The 21,529-nt window shown below is 37.3% G+C and overlaps 1 protein-coding gene across 4 annotated transcripts; it reads left to right on the top strand.

Moving 5' to 3' along the window:
* The first annotated feature begins 250 nt into the window (after positions 1–250).
* CHODL (chondrolectin) lies at positions 251–20,285 on the top strand. Of its 4 annotated transcripts, XM_045520726.2 has the most exons (7): positions 251–826; positions 9,919–10,228; positions 10,357–10,514; positions 13,863–13,949; positions 15,834–15,936; positions 17,520–17,598; positions 18,873–19,011. In XM_045520726.2, exons 1-7 carry the CDS (start codon positions 748–750, stop codon positions 18,873–18,875), a joined length of 819 nt encoding a protein of 272 aa, XP_045376682.2. In that variant the 5' UTR covers positions 251–747; the 3' UTR covers positions 18,876–19,011. The 4 variants fall into 4 exon arrangements, with proteins under 4 accessions (XP_045376682.2, XP_074217407.1, XP_074217406.1 ...); XM_074361305.1 differs by lacking the exon at positions 17,520–17,598 and having other exon boundaries at positions 255–582; positions 18,873–20,285; XM_010960145.3 differs by lacking the exon at positions 17,520–17,598 and having other exon boundaries at positions 255–826; positions 18,873–20,285.
* Positions 20,286–21,529: the final 1,244 nt, after the last annotated feature.

The raw sequence follows: 21,529 nt of genomic DNA, 5'->3' as shown, positions 1-21,529 counted from the left end.
TGATCAAGCAATTTAGCACGAATAAAGAAAGGCCCCACAAACTTGGCATCCCCGTGGACATTAATCTTTGAGAAAACCAAGTGGATCCAACTTTTGCCAGAGTTTAATAGCAAAGCTGTCACATTTTACACAAATGAGTGTCCAGTCTGCTAGCGAATGGAAAGAGGAGACCGGGAGGAGGGGAGGGAGGAGGTGGGGCTGCTGACTGGACTGTTTTCAAAGTGGCTCCAGTTTTTAGGGGAGGGGCTAGGATGCTCCGCATGGCAGGAGAGACGAAGTAGTTAAAAATTATTACCAGCTAGGGGCCGGAACCTCGGGATGTGAGTATATAAGACCGCGCCTCAAGAGCAGAGCTGCTGCTGCGGGAGTCACGATCGGGGCGCACGGGCTCAGCCCCTCACTAGCCCGAAGCTGAGGAGAGGAGCAAAGGGGGCCGCGGGGTTCAAGCTGGTGCTCCTGCTTCACCTCTGGGACGGATACGGGACCCCCTAACTTCTGTTGCCTTTCCCTGAACGCGCACCCGCCGGGTCTTGAGCTCTAGCCCAGGACACCCGCGCGCGGCATCAGCGCGCCCGGAGCCAGGTCCGGCCGCAGGCGATGCGTGCAGGGGGCCGGGCGGCCGGGCTCAGGCGGCGGGAGTAGGGCCCAGCGGGGAGGCAGGGAGGCTGCGGGGTGAGGGCCCCGGCTGCGCGGCGAGTAGAGGCCGCTTTCGCTACTCGCCACACCTGCTGCCGCCGCCGCGCCGCAATGAGCCGCGTGGTCTCCCTGCTGCTGGGCGCCGCGCTGCTCTGCGGCCACGGAGCCTTCTGCCGCCGGGTGGTCAGCGGTGAGTCCCGGGCCGCTGAGCCGGGTGAGGGGACGGTGGGGCGCGCGGGGGAGGGCGCTGCGGAGCAGCGGGTCCTGAGGTGGAGTCTCTCCGGGGGGTTGGAAACCTTGCTGAGTAGGTAGGGGGCGGGACGGGGCAGGGGGAAATTGATTGTATTCAGCTTTCTCCCAGACCTCCAAACACACAGAAAGTTTAAATTTTTTGAAAGCGCCTGATTCAGTAGCTGCGAAGCGAGCTGTGCTTCATGCTCAGCAGTTCTGCGTTTTCTAGGAGTGATTTACACTTTCTTTGTAGGAGTGTTAGCCGCAGGGCAGGGCTGGTACCTGTAGAAGGGGTGGGGTACCGCGGAGTCAGAGGGAGCCGACACAGAAATGCCACCCTCTGTTGGCGTGGCTCGACTTCAGTCCCCACCCGTACGGGGTTCACGCGGATGATCAGACCTGCTCCTTGTGGGTGGCTCACGGACCCTTGGGCACGCAGCCTTTGTTTAAGGATGGCTGACAAAGACCAGGGGACTGGTCGTTGTGCGTAGACGCCTTTCCCTTACTTACACACGGCATTCCAAGTTGGGGACTTCTCAGAGCATGAAGTCCGCTCGAGTACATGGTAATCAATGCAGATTTGTGCACACAGTAGGTGCCGGATCAGGTCCGTCGAGTCAGTCGCTGCAAGGGAAATGGATCCGAATTGGCAAGCTTCCCAGCGTTCTCTTTGATTTTTCTTTATCGTCGACTTTTCACTGTCCTATTGTTGAGCCGTTTGTATTGTATTCACCCTCCCTTACTTTTTTGGGGAGGTCTCAAAAAACATCTTCTTAAAAGCCTAGGATAAATGAATATGGCCTTACAGGAAAATTGAGCATAGCTACCCTAACTGAAATCTCTTGTGATGCTAATTAAAGTGATGCAATAAATATTTGTTGAATGTATGTGGACATGCGTTTTAAGTGTAGGGTTTTTTTTTGTTTTGTTTTGTTTTTGGTTTTTTTTTTTTTAGCGTAAAAGCAGGGATTCCTTTTCACATGCTGTGCGTCTGTATAACAGGTGTCACTAGAGGTAGAGGCAGATGACAGATGACAGCAACTTAATCAGTAGTGAAGCCAGACCTTTAGAAACTGGCATATTAAGCTTAATTGTTACTGATCTTCCCCTCAGCAATATGCGATGTTCTACATCTTCTGAATATAATTCTTAAATGTCTGGTTATCAATCAGTCTCCACTAACTTTTTGGCCCTGGGGAGACACTGGAATTAAATACAATGTGAAATGTTATTTGGAAATGCATGTTGCTTCCGTTTGTTTTTTCGGACTTTATTCGTTTATAAAATGAAAACTTTACAGTATGAGATAAGGATGTTACAAAAGACATAACATTAGATCTCCCCCCTCCAATTTAGCTTCAAAGAAAACAGTAAACAAACTCATCTGAATGTGTGAATTAAATATCTGACTGCCTTTCTGTTAGAATTATTCTTGCAAATGAATGAACAGCAGATATCAGGCTCTGAGTATAAGATGTTTTTTAAACTCCTAGAAACATTTCTTTGACATAGTATCTATTTGGTATATTCTTATATATAACTTTTTTTTTTATAACTTAAACTTTGCAAGAGAGGAAAAGAATACATATAGTAAAAACAGAAGTAGAAAAAATTTGTTGGTGAAAAGTTTATTTTGTGTTCTTTTTTTGCATAAATTGTTATAAGCCTTTTGCTGTGTTTTCCTGTTAAGTATTTATAGGCATCTTGTAGGTGACATCTGGAAAATTTCTAATTAACTGAACATGATCTATTTGATTTAACATAAAAGATGATGTTTACTTGATATTAAAACAATTACTTAGTTATGTTTTTCTTATGAATAATTTAATTGTCTTTGGCCATAAAAATTCACATTGAAATTTAACCATTATAAATTGATTTGTGATTTTATCCTTTGAAAACTAATTTTAAAAAATTTATTTTTCAGTCATAATGGCATGACTACAGAGCAGTCTAGAGCCTGACATTTTGGAAATAGTAGGTCTAATGCCTTCCTGGTTGATGTTAAGCTTTTTTATGCCTCTAGGGATCAAAATTCTACTCAACTGTCTGTCAACTGAAACAAGGTCATTATTAGGAACATACAATATATGGAATACATTTTCTAATTATAGAATATCAGCACAACCATTTATAATTTCTATATAGTGTACCAAAATAATCACTGAGCCTAGAGAAAAAACAGAAACTCACAAAGTAAGTCTTTATAGAAATTCTCGTTTTAGTACTTCATTCAATAGGATACTTTCCAATACTTTTAAACACACTATCCTTTTTATAGTTGAGAGCATTATTCATAAGTAAAGTGAAAATATTTTAATGAGAAATAACTTTTTAAACATCATCATTATAATCTACCCCATAAGATTTAATAGCATCTAGCAGTAATAGAAGAGTATTTTGACGGGTTATTGGCTATACTTATTTTGATGCCTGAATATGGAATAAAAATATATAACCATAAAGATAATGATCAAAGTGTATTTAGTGGATTAATGATTCTAACTTGGGAACTACTTTTAGGGCCTTAGACCTGCACTGGTTTGTTGCTATACACAGATGTGTAGAGGATGTCTGTGGAGGCTGCAATCATTTAAATTTATGAAGTGACTGGTGGGTAAATGACACCTTCTTTAGAGCAAAGGTAAGAAGATTTTACCATGGGGGAATATGAATACATATGAAAAAGAAGAGTTCAAAATTTAGGTCTCTAAAATGGGAGGATGTGTTTGAGGAGCACATGGATATTTTGAAGCATTTGAAGTGTTCTGAAGTAGTGTGTTTGTGTGTTTATCTTTTCAGTGCACACAGCAATGATTCCATCAACCTGTTTATGCTGCAAAATGCATTTAGTGTATTTCGTGATACCTCCACATTTCTGCAGAAGACTTTAATATGTATTCATTTGAATTTATTGAAATTGACAAATATTTATTTAAGAGACTGACCGATTTAGAGACCTCTGTTTTTAATCATGCAAATGCCACAGAATATTGCAAAATCATGAGTGGGGACCAGTAGCCTACAGATTAATATAAAAAGCAAGGGAGATATAACAACAACAACAACAAACTGCTGAGCATATCCTAGCTGATGGTACTATTTCATGACATCATCAAGAGCATAAAGTGATGACAGTGCAGTTTTCAAAGATGCAATTACTTTAAGTATCTCTCGGGCAAGAAAGGGACAAATTAATCTTATTACCAGTCGTTTAATAAACTACACATTCATCGTAGCCATTAATCCTTTATGGTTTTGTTTTTTATAACTCCTTCTTTTGAAGATGACAATATATGTTACATTAACATTAGAAAGAGAAGTTATACAAATTAGAACAGTTATGTATAACATTAGAAGGGGACATTATATAAAGGCATCCAAAGTGGAAATCTGGCTGATGGTCTCACCAAGAATGTTTCCTTTCTCCAAGTGTCTCTCTCTTCTGTTAGGCACTTTGCACCCAGGTGGATGGATGTACCCAACTACCAGGCAAGATCATTTCTTTCACTGATACAACACAGCCTGACAGCTTGACTAAAGTAATACTCATTGTCATTGAGAAAAAGTTCAGTTTGGACTCATTTGTCTAACTTGGAAAATAAAAGGTCTAGGTAACATATCATTAAGAACGTACATGGTCTGAAAATCAATGAGAGATGTTCTAGTGTTAATCCTATGTCTAAATGTTCATGAAAGGAAATCTACGTTCTGTTTAGAAACACTTAATTTATAACCCATAGTGTACATTAGCCACCTAGTAATCAATGACAGATCAATTCTAAAAATGATCACATAGGTCATACTAATAATGCACTAGTAATCAGTCCTTTTAGTTATGCAATCTTTCACCTTAGAAAGATATTATATTTGAGACCTATATGGAGGCAGCATAGAAATCTGGGTCATGCGTGAACTGGGGAGCCAGACTGCCTGGTTCTAAACCCTTTACCACTTATGAGCTAGGTGAATTTGGCAAATTATTTAACTTTTCTCTGCCTCCCTTGCCTCATTTTAAAAATGGGATGAGAGAGAGCACTTACATCACAGGGTTGTTGGGAGGTTAAAGGGTTCAAACACAGTAGTGCGGGTTCAGCTCTGGGATTCCAAGCCAGTTCTTATTGACTGAATGTTTGAATTCTTAACTCATGCAGTTACTTGGTTTACAATTTATTATTTGGATCTTGATTTTAAATATTGGGTTTAAAAAATAAATAAATTTCACTCCCTTCTCAGAAAGCTTGTAGTATTTCCCAAGTGGAGATGTAGGGCTTAAGATGCCACTGTCACCCAGCCAATGACCTAAGACTTCAGTGTTGGTTGTTTATCAATATTGGAGAACAGATTCCAGCACAATCTTAATAGTGTACTATGCAGTTAATTACATTATAAAATCTGTTGCAAAAATAAAGTTTATATGACAACTTTTTTATAATGAAAAAGTCTTAAGAAGTTGGTGAAATGTTGAACACTGAAAGCAGAACACTTATGATAGCTTGCCCCTTTTTCGTTTGAAAGTGTTGGCTTTGCTATCAGAGGTCATATCACACTATCTTGTTGTTTCAACATATTTGTTACTTTGATTTTGAGTAGAGTAAGAAAGGATTATGAAAAACACATTATTTTGGGGGGTTTTAGTAAAATGTCCAAAGTTCAGTTAGTCTGGTTTGGGAAAGATTTACCACGTAGATCCTCTTTTGTATAACTTCTTTGCAACTAAAGGTAGATCATAATTGAACAATAGGAATTCATAATATGTCTTCCATGTTTTTATTGAAAAATATGATATAAATTCAATACTTTTTTAAAGTTGACAATATATGATTATAGTGTAGGTGTAAGGAAAATGTTATTACTTTCATAATTAACTGAAGACCCAACTCTCAGAGAGTTAATAAATATAAGCAAAACAAAAACCAAATTATAGGTCTTTTGTATTCAGGAAGAAAAAAGGAAATTGCCAAGACTTTATGAGTTTGGCCCCACTTTTACATTGTTGCTAAAAGCATTTAAAACTGCCAATTTTTAGCTCTAAAGGAATTTTCATGACTAGGAAAAAAGACAAAATTATTTATTGGTGGAAACAGTAGCAAAATCTTAGCTGTGACAATGATAGGAATGCTTATTTTACTAGGCAATACTGAGTATTATCTCTAAATGAAAGTGCATTGTATGTATTGTGTATGTTTGTAGTTGTGTGTGAATGTGTGCGTGCGTGTATGTATGAAACCAAGAGGTGTAGAATCTAGGTGGAAGGTCTTTCTCTCTTGCAAGTAAGCCAACAATCAAGGGAGATTTCACACTACAGATGTTAGATAACATTTAGTAAATTATTGTTACACAATATTGTTAGAAAATATTGTTAGGCAAAGGTAGCCTTAGTGTAATTAAAAACTGCTATATGGCTATATGAATATTTATCTGAATGTTTTGTAAGTAGCAGACGAGTAGATGGAAGATTAGATGTTGTAGATGGAAGACTAGAATTCCTCTCGTTCAAAATAGTCTATGGAAGATTTTATCTGAATATAAGATTTAAAAGTAAGAGAAAAGGAAATTCTTCATGTGACCTCACAGAATGAGAAGGAGATAATCATAATGGTTCCCTAAGAAAGTTAGCCTTTACAGAAGTGGGAAAGTTGCTTCCAGAAGATCCGTATTAATGGAACTTTTCTGGGAATTAGGGCAACATTTGTTTCCCAGCTGTTGGGAGTTGCACTGCTATTACAGCCAAGTGGGATCAGCTGAAATGGTGGTGAGCAGTGCAGAAGCTGCTGCTTCTGCTGATCTTGCTGCAACTTGGACCAAATCTGCATAATAAAGTGGACATCAGTAATAAAATCAAATTGGATGTAAAGAAATTCACAGTGTCAGCTTTAACTGATTTTGCATATAGACACCATAAAAAACTGCAGTGTATCTATAATTTCATTAAAACTGCCTTGCTAAATCTCAACTGCTAGTGACTTTTCAGTTTAAAATGTGTGGACACAGCTGATATTCAGTTAATGCACTTTGGAGTTAATATCCCTCTGCAGTTGGTAATTGGCCACTGTCCTGATCCTCTGAGAGTCACCCTGCTGTACAGCCACCACAGACTTCACCTCCTCACCCAGGGCCCCTGGACCACCCCATCATCCACAGCCAAAGAGAGGATGTCTGGCGCAGAGAGTGCCAAGCTGGCTATTGTCCAGAGCTCATACCTTATTAGTTCTTATTTTAAATATAATAATCCCTGTCTAGAGATTTTTCTTTTAATACTATTATTATTCCTCTACAGGCTAACATTTATCTACAGGTCAATATTCCTTATATCTAATGGCCGTATTAGGAATTTCCACTAGACACTTTAAGCCCTTTTATGCATTTAGTTAGAAGTGCGATTTTAACTTTATAAATAAGTTAATTCTCATCATCATTCTTGTAGCCTCACTGTAAACAATAAATCTGTACTGCATTTTTTTAATGTATCCAAGATAATAAACAGAGACTTTTGGCACATAAATTATACGTACATATCCTTTGAACTTGTGCTGGCTTTGTTACATAGTTTTCATTCATTGAAACTTCTGGCTAATCTGTTTTTTCATTTGTTTGTTTTAGTGTGGCTTCTTTTTGTTATCTTGCAAAACAATCTCGTTGGACAAGTTTAATATTGCAAAAGTGCTGGAATCCAATTGAAGTCTGAGAGTTCTTAGTGTGAAAAACTGAACAAATTGAAAACTCAAGGGAATGTGGTTCAGATACATTTTGAGACTTAGAAATATGTAAAAGATGTAGAAAACGAAAATGGAAACAGAACTTACTTTAAAAATACAGGGATAAAAATCACTAGGCTTAATGGCGTTAGAGTATTGCCAGGAACAACCATTTTAAACAATGAAGTCATCACAAACTCTAATAATAAATTAGGAAACATTAAAAAAAAATAATTGTATTAGGATCAACCATTGGGACTTCCATGATCATCTCTCCAGGATTATTTGTTTCAGACTGATTTGTCCTCTTGAAGTCTCTTTAATTCCAATTTCCCATGGTCATTCATACAAATGTGCTACTTTTCATCAACAATTAGTTGGGGTGGTCTGTTAATTTGTTCTTATTATTCAGTGTGTTGCTTCTGGGTCCAGACAGAGAGGACAACTGGCTGTCTTGCTTGCCTTGCTGGAATGGCTGTGTTATTAGTTGGCTGTTCTCAGCTTGTCTCAAGATATTGAATGCCTATCACTCAAACACTGTTGTGAGGTTAATGGCCTTCCCTGATGTCTGCTCCCTCCTGCCTCTGAGTGTCATCACAGGTCATTAATTGCTGATTCTGTGGGAGAATGGAATGTGATACCCATGTTGGCTCAGTGTGGTGTCCTGTAATTAACAGTACAAAGCTTGAATGCTTTATTTTTTAGCCAGTGTTTAAAATAACGCTTCCAACCCTCCACTATGAACAGATTTTCTTGATCGGCTACAAAATTAAATACATAATGAAAAACGCCTTTAGTCCCAATAAGAATAAGAATTGTAAGAAAGCAGTATAGCTACGCCTTGATTTCTTAGTGTAAAGTATTTTGCCTTAATTTTACATAAAATACTAGATAGTCTATTTTCCAAGGCCAAACCTCAAGCTGAAATCCTAAGGAACAGTGACAGAGAAGGATCTGTGGCAGTTTTTCAAGGTGACAGCAGAGGTCAGAGGTGAACCAAAGAAGCTAATGAAAAACAAAACAGCATGCCATTCTGGAGACTGTGTGGTACACATATTTGGTGGTAAAAAGAGGCAGGTGTAAACAATAGTACAATAAGAATTCCATTGCTGGTTGAGTTAGTGAAATCCTGTACACTGTACTATCCCTGTTATATACGTGGCTTTATTAGGACCCAGTCTGATCACTCATATTTCTAGTTATGTCATTAAGTAATTAGGAAAATTCACATGCTCAGTATGTAGAGGTATGTGAAATTCAGGTTTGAGAGTTTTTGAAATCAAGCTTTTGTTGCCCATGTATTTGAGTCTTCACAGATGTTGTTAAAGCAGAAGTCTAGTGATGCCACAGCAACGAAGCTTGTTAAAAGGTGATATTCCATCAAAAGGCCTCAGGAATTATCTTAAGCTTCATCTCTTGTTCTGTTTAATATCTTGACACAAATTATTTTATATTTTATATATATAGCGACTTTTAAAATCATTAATAGATATCAGGATGGCTGGTTAAACTGAGTACCGTAACTTATAAAAACCTTTAAAATACATGTGAAAATAAAAGTTACATTTAAAATTTCCCTTCCAAATTTTGAGCATTCTAGAATACTCTAGAAGGTTAACCTGTCACTTCTAATGCAGTGTTATATTAATAAATTATTAGCGTTACCTTCATTCTGACTTCTATTAACTTTCAGTTTTAATGTATTTGCTTTCAGAGATATACAATAAAAATAAATGTTTAAATTTCCCACTTTATTTTAATTTAAATTATTTAAATTTATTCACTTTATGATACCTTATATAAAATTGCTTTTAACTTTAAAAAAAAATTTTTTTTATGGGGGGGGTAATTAGGTTTTATTTATTTATTTTTTAGAGGAGGTCCTGGGGATTGAACCCAGGACCTTGTCTTGTCCTCTACCACTTGAGGTATACCCTCCCCCACACTTTTAACTTGTTTTTAATAATTAAATTTGTTTAAGAGTTATTCTTATTTTACACTTTTGACCTTTTTGCTTCCCTTTCTGTATCTACCTGATATTTCTTTAGCTATTTTCACCTGCTATGGGTATCAATTTACAAAATCTAAGTCAGAAGAATTATAACTTCCCTTCACAAAAATTTCCTTGAGATACTGTGTTTAAAAGTTTATGTTACAAGTTTATTAGGCAAATCAATTTGCCTTTATAAGTCGAAAGTAATAATCTAGAAAATAAACTTATGCAATGGTTCAATGGGGGAAGCCTTGGCAGAGTGTTGCTGTTTTGACAGGTTCTTTAATTTTAATTTGTAGTAAGTAGTATTATGAATATAGCTCAGATAATCAATACATGGGCATCTTTTTTTTTTTTCAGGCCAAAAGGTATGTTTTGCTGATTACAAGCACCCATGCTACAAGATGGCCTACTTCCACGAGCTGTCCAGCCGGGTGAGCTTTCAGGAGGCGCGCCTGGCCTGTGAGAGTGAGGGGGGAGCCCTGCTCAGCCTCGAGAATGAAGCAGAACAGAAGTTAATTGAAAGCATGCTGCAAAACCTGACAAAGCCAGGAACGGGGATTTCGGATGGCGATTTCTGGATAGGGCTCTGGAGGAATGGAGAGGGGCACACATCTGGTCCCTGCCCAGATCTCTACCGGTGGTCCGACGGAAGCAGTTCCCAGTACCGGTGAGTAGGGATCCTGACCAGTCAGATGTGCTCTGGAGGGGCGTGGAGGGCAAAGGACAAGGGGAGATTTCTGTTACTCAGAGTAGAATGGGCAGAATCAAAGTGTGGCTGCTGGCCTGTATTTGCAGAAACTGGTACACTGATGAACCTTCCTGTGGAAGTGAAAAGTGCGTGGTGATGTATCATCAACCAACGGCCAATCCTGGCCTTGGGGGTCCCTACCTGTACCAGTGGAATGACGACAGGTGCAACATGAAGCACAACTACATCTGCAAGTATGAACCAGGTAGGAGGCCCTGGAAGTCTCTGTGCAAGCAGATGTGGTGCATATTCGCTTATATTAAGTTTTGTCTTTACCCTTCGCTACCCTGGGCTCTTTGAATTTTTCTGCTGTGGAACATGGAGTTACTTTGCAGCCTGATGATCCTCTAGTAAAGCACACTGTGCTGTAGAGCAAACTGCACAATGAGTTAAACAGAACGGAGTAACTAGAAACATCTGGAGAGGGGTCTTAAAGAGAAATTAATTGTCTCTGTTATTAAAGGCAAGTTGTGTTTTTGTAAACAGTTTTTTTTATGGAGAATACATACCTATTTTAAAATATTTAAACATTGAGTATAGTGTGTGTGAAGTAGGTATAAGTCTCCACACACCAATAGGTTTACACATCTGGTCAGTAGTTCCTTAGGTGATTTTCTGGGGAATTTAAGAGAACAAAGCATTCTCCCGGGACGTTGGCTTATCATGTCACGGCGTGAAACTTGGTGTGTACTCCTCAGTGGAAGTCAGACTGGTCACGGCTCAAAGAAACTTGGTGCAAAAAAGTCAGGGCGTGCGCCGTGCTCTTCCTGCGATCCTCGTTCTTGGGAATGTGCCGCCTCAGTTTGCTTTTGGTTGAAGGTTCCAGATTCTTGCCACGTGCGGCACATGAGGAGCTTGCACTGGCCTGAGCTACACTGGTGTTGTTTCCTGTTGAAACATTAAGTTTGAATTATTTTACACAGGACAATTCAACTGAATTGCTATTTGACCAAAAGAGAGACTAATCAGAACTATGTAAACTCAACTCTTTAATCGTCTAAGGAAGGCCAATCAGATACTAAGGCTTTAAGGGTTTTTGCTGTTTTTCTCCTTCTTTATGTTGGGAAGTTTCATTTCAACTCTTCCAAGTGCTGTCTGTCTGCTCGACCTCGTAACCTTTGTTCACGAAGGCAATTATAATCAAGTACTGCTATTTCCATTATTCTCCTGAAATTACATGATTCTTTTTCTCATAAGACTGTGAAGCCCAGGGGATTATTTGGATTAGATTTACCCTTCTCATATTTATCCTGTTCTTGAGTATATTAGCCTACATTCTTTATCCCTGGTGAGTTTATTTAAACCCCTTGGTGGCTACATCCATCATTACCCTCTTAGAAGCTTTTGCAAAGCTAAATCTGTTATGCACTTGGGCTCCTTTCTCTTGATTTTTTTTTTGTTGTTGTTGTTAGAACAATATAAAGTTGAAACTCTCTGATATTTTAAATTTGTGACACTATGTGCTTGAAACTTAAATGAAACCAAGTGTATTGTAGAGTATTCTTAATACAATATTATCTTCTCCTTTCTTTGAGCTTTCAGGTGACTCTTCATATGTTATTTTATGTCATACTTATTACATTATTCAGGACACTATCACCCTCAGAATCTTCTTTACTTGTTTTATATTAGGTAGACTAGGTTTATATTATGCATGGAAGAGCATTTTAGACATAAAATAATTTTTTCCTTATCTTCTAAATTCTACCTGAATCTTCAAATGCCTATATTTGTGCAAAATTCTTTTATGTATTTATTGTTTTTGAAGCACATGTATACTTATACAGTTGGTCTTATTAATGTACTTAGAATTTTTATTATTTATTTTACTCTAAATATTTTCATCTTTATTTCTTTTCTGTGGAGTTAACCTTCTTTCCTTGAACTTAGTGTCTTCTGTATGACAGATGTTGGTTTGATTAAATTCCTTGCTTGTATAATCAGTGCTTTTTTGGTGGTGAGTAGTTATTTTTTCAGTGATGAGAGGAGTGGAGGATCAAGTGTCAGGACTAAGTAAAATTTACAAATTATACCACTAATTGTTTTGATCTTTATTCTCCCATTATCCCAGAAGTACTACATGATTTGAACTTAGTCTCCTCTTTCTGCTTCTACATACCATCCAATAGCATGATTAATGATATCCCAAGTAGTGAAAAATTAACCTGGCCATCTGGAAACTGAGTAATTCATTTCTGAGCTTTCTCACTCTCTTCTCCACCTTTTGTTGGTTACTGTCCTGTGAGTTGCATATCTTTTCTTTGGGTCTACCAATGTTATCCAAAGACAATTATGAGGGGATATTTTTTACTCTAACTTTCATATTTATTAAAATTACATTAAGAGCTCTTAGACATTAAAAATGGTATGTATGAGATTATGTTCCTAAAATTCTGTTACTTAATCAGCAATTGCATTAATTTAAAGTTTGGTAAAATATTTTGAGGATGACCAATTCTGTGTTGCTAAATTGCATAATATCTGTATTATCTGTTCAGCAAATATCAGTTGAGCATCCAGGGGCATAGAGTGCCTGTATTCTGCAGAAGAATGCGCATAGGGTAGGACTCTCTCTGAAGCCAAGAGGAGGCAAAGTGTCAGGGTAAAATATGTATATAAGAATAATAAATGTTATTATAGGATGCTGTATGATTAAGCTTCCAGTCAACAGAGACCACGTGGCCCAATTAGAGTAGTAAACATTCCATTAAAAATGATTTAATATTGTAAAACTAATGTAAGACACTACAGGTTTTTTTTTTCTTTTCCATTAATCGACAAAAATAGAGAATTATACTTTTGGAACAAATAAAAACAAATTTACAGGATTTTTTCTTAGTAATTAAATTTATTTTCACTAAACCAGATCACGGTAAGAAGTTTTAACAGTTTTCAGGTGTATGGTAATTGAAGCAATCTTGCCTCATAAAACCACAGAAAGAAACAACTCGCAAACCCTAGTTTATTATTATTATTATTTTTTAAAGAAGTAGACCCTATTGGAAAGGAAAACTAAGGATGGCATTGCTTGTAGGGGAGAGAAACATGCTTTAGAACATTTTTCCTTGAATCACCAATCCCAGGTGCAGTTTATATGCAGTCATCTGCTGCTTATTATTGTGGGGAGAAATCATACACTGATTATGGTATAGGAATCCTCCCTGCTGGTTGTTGAATTGCAGTTAGTGTCTCACATTCTTGTATATCTTTACCTGGCTTTACACCTCCTTTGTCACTCTTGCCTCTAGTAGGGTTGCCATCAGCACAGGCACTTTGGGGTTTGCTAAATGCACGTTGGGGTTGTAGGGATCCACCCAGTGGATCCAAGTTGCCAAGATTCACCAAGTAGATCCTTTGTTCAAAGATAATTAAGTGTTGACTTTACAGTTAGGTAATTTCATATAAATTTAAATCCAAGATAGAATTAGTTGTAAATTGTTCAGAAAACGAAACTATGATGTTTATATTGTCTTATAATAAACTTCTATTTTCATCCACATTTGGATTTGTCTTGTTTATCAGTATATATGATACCTGTACTTACTATTTACAGAGATTAATCCAACACCTCCTGTGGAAAAGACTTATTTCACAAATCAACCGGGAGACACTCATCAAAATGTGGTTGTTACTGAGGCAGGTAATTAGTTCAAATATCTTTAACTCATCTATGAAGAGCAGAAAATGTACTTTCAAACTTTGCTTCATGTTGACCCCGACTTTTCTTGTTGCTTGGTGATAAAATAGTGCACAAAATATAGGCCTATGGAAATTTGCTTTAGGACTAGGTTAGAACCAATGATGTTAGGCTGGGTTTTGAATAGAAAAATCTGTTTTGTTTTCTTCTTGTTTTCACTTTAAGTGGGTATATCTAGTACTAAGTCTTCCACATGAAAACATAGATCCACAAGGAAATTCCCCAGTATGGAAGTGTTATGATGTAAATTGGCAGATTCAGTGGCCTATAAACGGGAATACTGGTAAATGTTTAGGGACTGACTCGGGTAGGATGGGTTTTTTTAAAGCCTAATTTGTAGATTTTGAGTTTTCTATGGTGTGAATACTTCCACTCTGGCCAATTTCAAGCTACAAAGTGACATCTGAACGGCAAGTTGGGTAGCAGGTATAAATGAGCTTTCAACTCAGTGTCCTCAGATACCACTGTCTGCAGAAGACACGAAATGCAATCCCAATGCAAATTTCATGTTGGTCAAAAACTGCTCTTAGTATCAGTTAGGGGTATGTTTCAGTGTGTCCTGATGCCAGTTGGACAGAAATACTAATTTATACTAGTTACTTTGTGAAGATTGAGCCAAAGACCCAAAGTCTCAAAATCTTTCCACAGGTTATCCAAAATCCATGAAAGAGTAGGAAATACTTTCTCTTTTTCTTTATTCTTATATATAAAGGATCATGATGGTATTTTGAATAGGAAAGGAAATATTTCCTGAATACTTAAAAAGTTTAAACTCACATGTTGGAGGCTCAAGAGTCAGTGAAAACATAGCAGATTATCCCCAAAACTCCTCATCACTGGACCTTGCTTAATTTTTCTTCTAAAGTTAACAAAGGAAGTGATGTGCAATAAAATGGATAGTTTGGTCTAAGTCCTGTCCACTTTGACCAAAATTATTTAGATTAATTATTATGATGGCTTTTGATTTGCTAGTTAGATGCATAATTTTCCAATTTGCTTTTCTTTTATTGACTTGATATTAAGCCTTAGCACTTTTCACCTTTTCACTTTCAGGTGTCTAACTTTAAAACCATTCAGAACATGTAAATCTAAATTAATAGATCAGTAAATTATTATATTAGGAATAGTTTCCCTCTTATAATGTTGAAAAATTGTTTAATAAAGTCATTTTAAGTTATATGGGACTTCTGTGTGGCTGTTTTTTATTCCAGCAAGAATATCTAACATTATCATGTGTAATAGAAGAGGATTTAAAAATGACTCATTTTAGAATTTAATTAAGATCAAGTGTTTAAGCCTCTGGAATCTTATGTCTCTAGGTTATGACTGTAGCATTGGTTAATGTTTACATATTTTTTTTTTAAGCCCAGAGAGTCATGAATATCATCATGGCACTGAGCTTATTAGTAGGATAATTGCATATCCAATAAATCAAGAATTATATTAATAATCATTATTCTTTAATAATCAGTGCTTATTTCTCTAAGTAATAACTGACAAGGATTAATGAAGTGAGATAGCTTAGATTATTAATATGTTATGGAAACCAGTCCCAATCTGAATCGCAGATTTAATCATAGTTTTGGAAATAGGGATATTTAACTGGAGCATGACAACCATGCAGTATGATTTTGTTTTTAATTTTTTACCAAACATGAATATATTACTTCATCAGGTTATTCAGTATTTGGGGAAGAACCTTGCTTGGAATTTACTTATTGATAATAATTCTATTTTGCCTTAACTTTTTGGAAAGTTTTTTACAACTCTGATATTAGAATCCTGCCTCAACTATGTCTTTACATTAAGACTGTTTTACTTTTATAGGAATAATTCCCAATCTAATCTATGTTGTTATACCCACCATCCCACTGCTCTTACTGATACTGGTTGCTTTTGGAACCTGCTGTTTCCAGATGCTACATAAAAGGTAAATAACTCACATATGTAGAGACAACTTAAAAAGCTTTAAGTAGGTTTTCAGAACTCTTTAAAAATTTAATATACAAGCATGTATTTAATTTGCCGTAAGAAAGTTCTGATTTTCATATCTGTCAGTACAGATCCAGTATATATAATCTAAAAATATACCTCATGATTATGGGATTCATGAATTATCTCATTTAATCCTCACAAACCAAATGAAGTAGGTACCCTTCTGCTTCTGTTTTTCAGTTGAGAAGATGGCGGCTTGGATGGGTTTCCCAGTTTGCCTTGGGTCTCATAGCTGGAGGGTGTGGTGGATCTGAATGTGAATGCTTATTAGCTTACAAAGTGTGCAACTATACTGTGCTGTCTCTTGTTAATTAAGCATAAGCTTGAGTGCTAAGCCTTTCAATCTTGACCTCAAGTTGTATGCAAGGCTTGAGTCTTGTAGGTGCTTTGTAGTTCCTTTTCAAAACTCGAAGTCACAGGATCTTTTAAGTGTAGGAAATACAGTACAATGGTAAAAATGTATCGCTTTTAGTAGACATCTTGAAATAAAATGATATATCTTAACAGCAAGATTCTTTTACATCTGTTTACTCATACCCCTAAGTTAGAAGTGAAACTTTTTCATGTGTATCAATTTTCCAAGTAAACTAAAACATTAATATGTGAAATATCAATGTGTATCAAAGGAAAAGGAAAAGATGGTGGGTTTAAATGTATGCCTGCTTGCTAGAATAAACTAGACATCTTTGTCAGAGTGTTTTAAATAAAAACCAATTAAGAGAATGCTTCCCTTGGGGAAGGACCTGCAGATAAGTCATTTTTCTCTTTTGACTTTACTTCATCATCTGCTTTTCTTGAAATGAACCTTAAAGAATCCACTAAGTAAAAGAGCCCTGAGAAAAAAATAAATAGCCATAAACTAAATGGTTCACATAAATTTTTTAAAAGAATCCAACCTGTGATTTACTGGCTATTTAAATAGACATTTTGAATAATGATAAATAAAGCCTGGCAAATTAGTACTACATTTTGTGTTCTCTAGGCTTTCATGTATTTTTTTTTATTTTTTATTTTATGTCACATTTAAAATTCTTTTTCAGTATTTTGTATAGAATAAAGACAATAGTCAGTGTCTAATCTCTACCTTAATTCCTAAGTCTATAGACGTAAAGATAATTTATCATTATGAAAAACAGTAAATTAGAGGGAGATTTGATAGAAATCCCCCCATAACCCAGCCAAACTCTTGAGAAATAACTATAAATAACAAATCAGTGTGAAAAATATTTGAAAAAAATATGTAGACCTTCTCATTTTTAAAATTAAAATTACTAAAGTGCTACTGACTGAGTTTTCTCCAAAATTTGTTTTCCTTCTTCCAAATAGTGTGTTATATGCAGATTCTGCGCATTCTAAATTCTTTCAGGTTCTTATACTCTGAAGACCTCTGTGAAGTTTTCACTTATGTGGAATTCTCAGAGTGAGAAAATAAACCGAAACAGAGTCGTCCAGATGCCGGAATTAGCTGTAGTGCTTAATTCATTCTTTCTTAGATCCTCCCCTTTTCCTTTCTTCCAGGAGAGCAAGGAGACACTTCATCAAAGACTCAACTCCATTATCATCTGAGTGCCTTGCAGAAAGTTTAAATTCCAATCTGGTACACATGATGGTTTCTCATTCCATGTCATGTTCAAAATAATAAGTCTTGTTTCCTTAACTGTAGTAACTTAAATGAAATAAATACTAATGCTACACAAAAGCCACATTAATAACTTAACCACCTCCCCCCCTCCTTTTTTTAAACCGTTTAGAAAAATCTCATGTTTTTCATAAACTTCGCTTGGCTTATTTTCCATTCGTGTTAGAGGACTTCATAGATAGAGATGTATTGACCTTACTTAATTGGATGCATATCTCCAAAATGTGTCATATAATAACTTGTTAGTAACCAATTCACAGGTAAATTGAGGTCAGTTAAGTCATATGATAACATTGTATTGCTCAGGCTTGTTCAGGAAGACTTCTTTCTTTGCAGGAATTCTGCAGCATCTGATAGTGAGTGGATGGGATGAGGTAGAAGGAATGCCTGGGGGATTGGGGCAGATGCTGGTGGAGGGGGGGATGTCTGCAGGAGAAAGAAAGTACAGGACCCAATAGACAGGGACAGCAAGTGGCTAGTGATCCAGACGAGGACTCCTTCCTAGGAAACTAGACCAAAAGGCACCTAGACCTTGATAAGTATCTGGAAGAGGATGACTTGAGTAAACTCAGGAACAGTCACTTTTGCGGGAGTCTTTGAAATGGCCATTTTATGGAAGAAGTTAGAAGCCATCACAGCCTGAGGTACAGGCTACAGATCTAGAGGACCTCAGATACGCCTGACTTATCAGACCTGAATCTGGTTTGAACTACGTTTGTCTCAGAGACTGAAGCAAAATTAAAACTTTCAGGGATTCAGTGACTTAACTATAGGACAGAAAAAGTGATGGGAGGAGGGGACTGGGAAAGTCCTTATACTTAGGACAAAAGCACTGTTTTGATGATTTGGCATTAAATACATCATTTATTAGTGGCAGATTATTCAAAAAGCAAAATTATAAAAATCCTTGATCAAAGAAAATGAAGATTTATTGATGACAATAAAAATTTTGATACTATGTCAGACACATTTTTGTGTATCTGAATTCTAAACAATGAGGGGTCAGAGAAAGATCTGTTTTATTTAATTTTTCATTATTTCCTATGAACTGCTTACCATCTTCACATACTGGAACAATCTAGAATTTTTTATAGGAATGAAAACATACGCTGCTGAGAGAAGAAAGACTCTTTCATGATAAGGGTCTGACATATCTCCATGTGGACCAAGACGTGCCTAGTTTGATAAGAAAAGTCTCAGACATTGAACTCACTTCTTCTTCTGTTTTTCAGTAAAGGAAGAACAAAAACTAGCCCAAACCAGTCCACACTGTGGATTTCAAAAAGCACCAGAAAAGAAAGTGGCATGGAAGTGTAATAATTCACTGGCTTGGCTCCAGAAGGAGTTTTGCAATTCTGGATCTGTGTAAGGAATGGCATCAGAACCTAAGCTTGGAATGGCTTTGAAATCTCAAAGGATCTGCAAGATGAACTGTAAGCTCCCCCTTGAGGCAGATATTAAAATAATTTTATATGGTTACTTTTTCATTTACAAACTACGCTATGCTAATAATGGAGTGAGACATGCTTATTTTGCTAAAGGAAGCACCCAAACTTCAAGTAAATGGGATAGACCATGCAGATAAAATTGCTGTCAACACGTCACAGAAGTATGTGCATTGGAAGCAGTTATTTTTGTCTCTTTCACCGTTCATAAGTTGTAATCTAGTTAATGTAATGTAAATCGCATTGCAATTTACAGTGTGCAAAAGTATTTTTCCTTTACATACGTGTTTGATAAAAGTGGACTGTTCTAATATTTATTTTTACGGTGTTTCATTTTTCAGTACATGCTGTTTTGACTAAAGAAATTTATCACTGTTGTCAAGTGACTTCACACACACATAAATACATTACCATAGGAAAAAATGTCTTTTCTAGAAATGGCTCATCCTCTTTTACTTTCTCTGCTTTGGGTCAGACTGTGTGTAGAAAATGTCTTCAGAAGTAAGAAGTTATTTCATGAACTGTGGTATCAGTCTACTCAAATATTTTACTTAGAGGCAAGGATTGTCTGATTTCAATTGTGCAAGATGTGTGCCTTACAATTATTTTTAATTTAAAATTCAACAGATTTTGTAAGAACTTTGTTAATAGTTATATAAACAAAAATATACTCAATTTCGAACAAAAAAAGTGGCATACTCAATATAAATCATCTGTCTTCACATGTTGCCTATTATAACCACAAGTAGCTCTATGAGGGTTCTGGAATTGATGTGGTCCCTCCCTTGCCCACAAAGCAAAGATGGTGGTTTGGGTCTGGGATTACCCCGGAGGTGGATTAGCTGCAGAGTTTGCCTAAGGCTTTTCCTACCTGGTTAGCCTCTATCAGCATATAAAGGGGCTTTACAGTTGGGACTAGGTGAATGGTCACCGCTGCTGTGGACTTAAGGCCCAGCACACTGACATTTCCAGGAGGAAAGAAACTATGAACTAGTATGAAAATGGGTTGCAAGACATCAATGTCATGTGTTCGTTGTCGAGGGTGTGGCGAGGACAGTAATCTGGGGCGCCTCTGTCCTAATCTTCTAGTTTCTTCAATGCTTGTGGCTCCTTCTTCTCAAGAGAGCTGTACCTATCTGGTCGTCAAATGTCTCTGTGCTCCTTTTAATCAAATAAAAAGTTCGTGTTCCTGAAGAATGATCATTGGTGTTATCTAAATCTCTTAAGTGCACAATATACAGATGTGTTTGCAACAATATATGGGAACAGATTACTGTTGTGTGTGGTGAGAATGGAAGTCATGGGTGTAGAGTGTTTTAAACCTCATCTTTTCAGTTAGATTCAGTTAGATAAAAACGTGCTTGCATTAAAGAAATTCACAAGTCCAGTTGGTGGGCAAAATTAAGAGGCAAAATAGAAATCAGTGGGCATCAGTCCCTTTTCAGCTGCTCAGTGACTGAGGAATTGGGCAGCTGTGTTCTAAGCTTAGATGTGCCCACATTTAGCACTCCTCTTTCTTTTCCTGGCCACCCATCTTTCTGGGCAGAACAGGAGACCAGCTGCTGGGATCCCCCTCCTGCCTGCCAGCTCCCACCATGCACTCCTTTAGTCAGGACTTGACAGAGGGAGACGAGGCTTTCCCCACTGTCTATGCCACCCATGGCTACAACAGCTGCAGGGTGGGAGAGGCAGAGCAATGGGGAAGGGACTTGATTTTGCCTTTGATCTTGATCCAGGACTGGATTACTCTTCTGGTATCGATTACTAAACCCATGAGTTACGCAGGGTGGGCCAATGAACTTCTCTCTTATTAGAAGATGGCAGAGAGGCTGTCCTCAGGGTTTCTTAAGCTGACCTTTGAAAAATAAAAAATAAAAATATATCTGTTGTGAGTATTTGTATTCTCAGAACATACTTGGACTGTGTGTTCTGAAATGCAGGTGGATTGTGAAACTATATTCAGGGGTTAAAATCAAACAACACACCCCACCCTGCTGCTCCATTGTTCCTAAACACTCCGTCTTTCCTATCTGAAACAGGTCATTGGACAGGTCTTAAAAAGAACAGAGTGTTCAGGGACTCCCAGTTTTTGTCCTAAGAATAAATCCCATGATTATTAACCAGAAATTTGTAGTCCTCAACCATCTGGCCACACCTTCTCGATCATTCCCCAGAGAGAGAGTCTTCTGGTAGGACAACTCATGATTATCTACTGCCCCTTCTCCCTAAACTTTCAGGGTCACTCCCACCTACACAGTGGTCTCCAGTGCCTCTTCAATATGTCAGTAAAGATTACTCCTCTCGGGTGTAGCCCACATCTCCTTTCTTCCATAAGAAAGGCCAATATCAACTGACTGATCCCTTCTTCCAATTCTTTTAAACCTTACTCTCTCCTCTATTACTCTGGACCTTATAGACTCATGCAAGAATGTGTGTGTGTGTGT

This window comes from Camelus bactrianus, chromosome 1 (assembly GCF_048773025.1).
Source record: "Camelus bactrianus isolate YW-2024 breed Bactrian camel chromosome 1, ASM4877302v1, whole genome shotgun sequence".
NCBI lineage: Eukaryota > Metazoa > Chordata > Mammalia > Artiodactyla > Camelidae > Camelus > Camelus bactrianus.
This window is presented reverse-complemented; position numbering and strand designations above follow the sequence as displayed.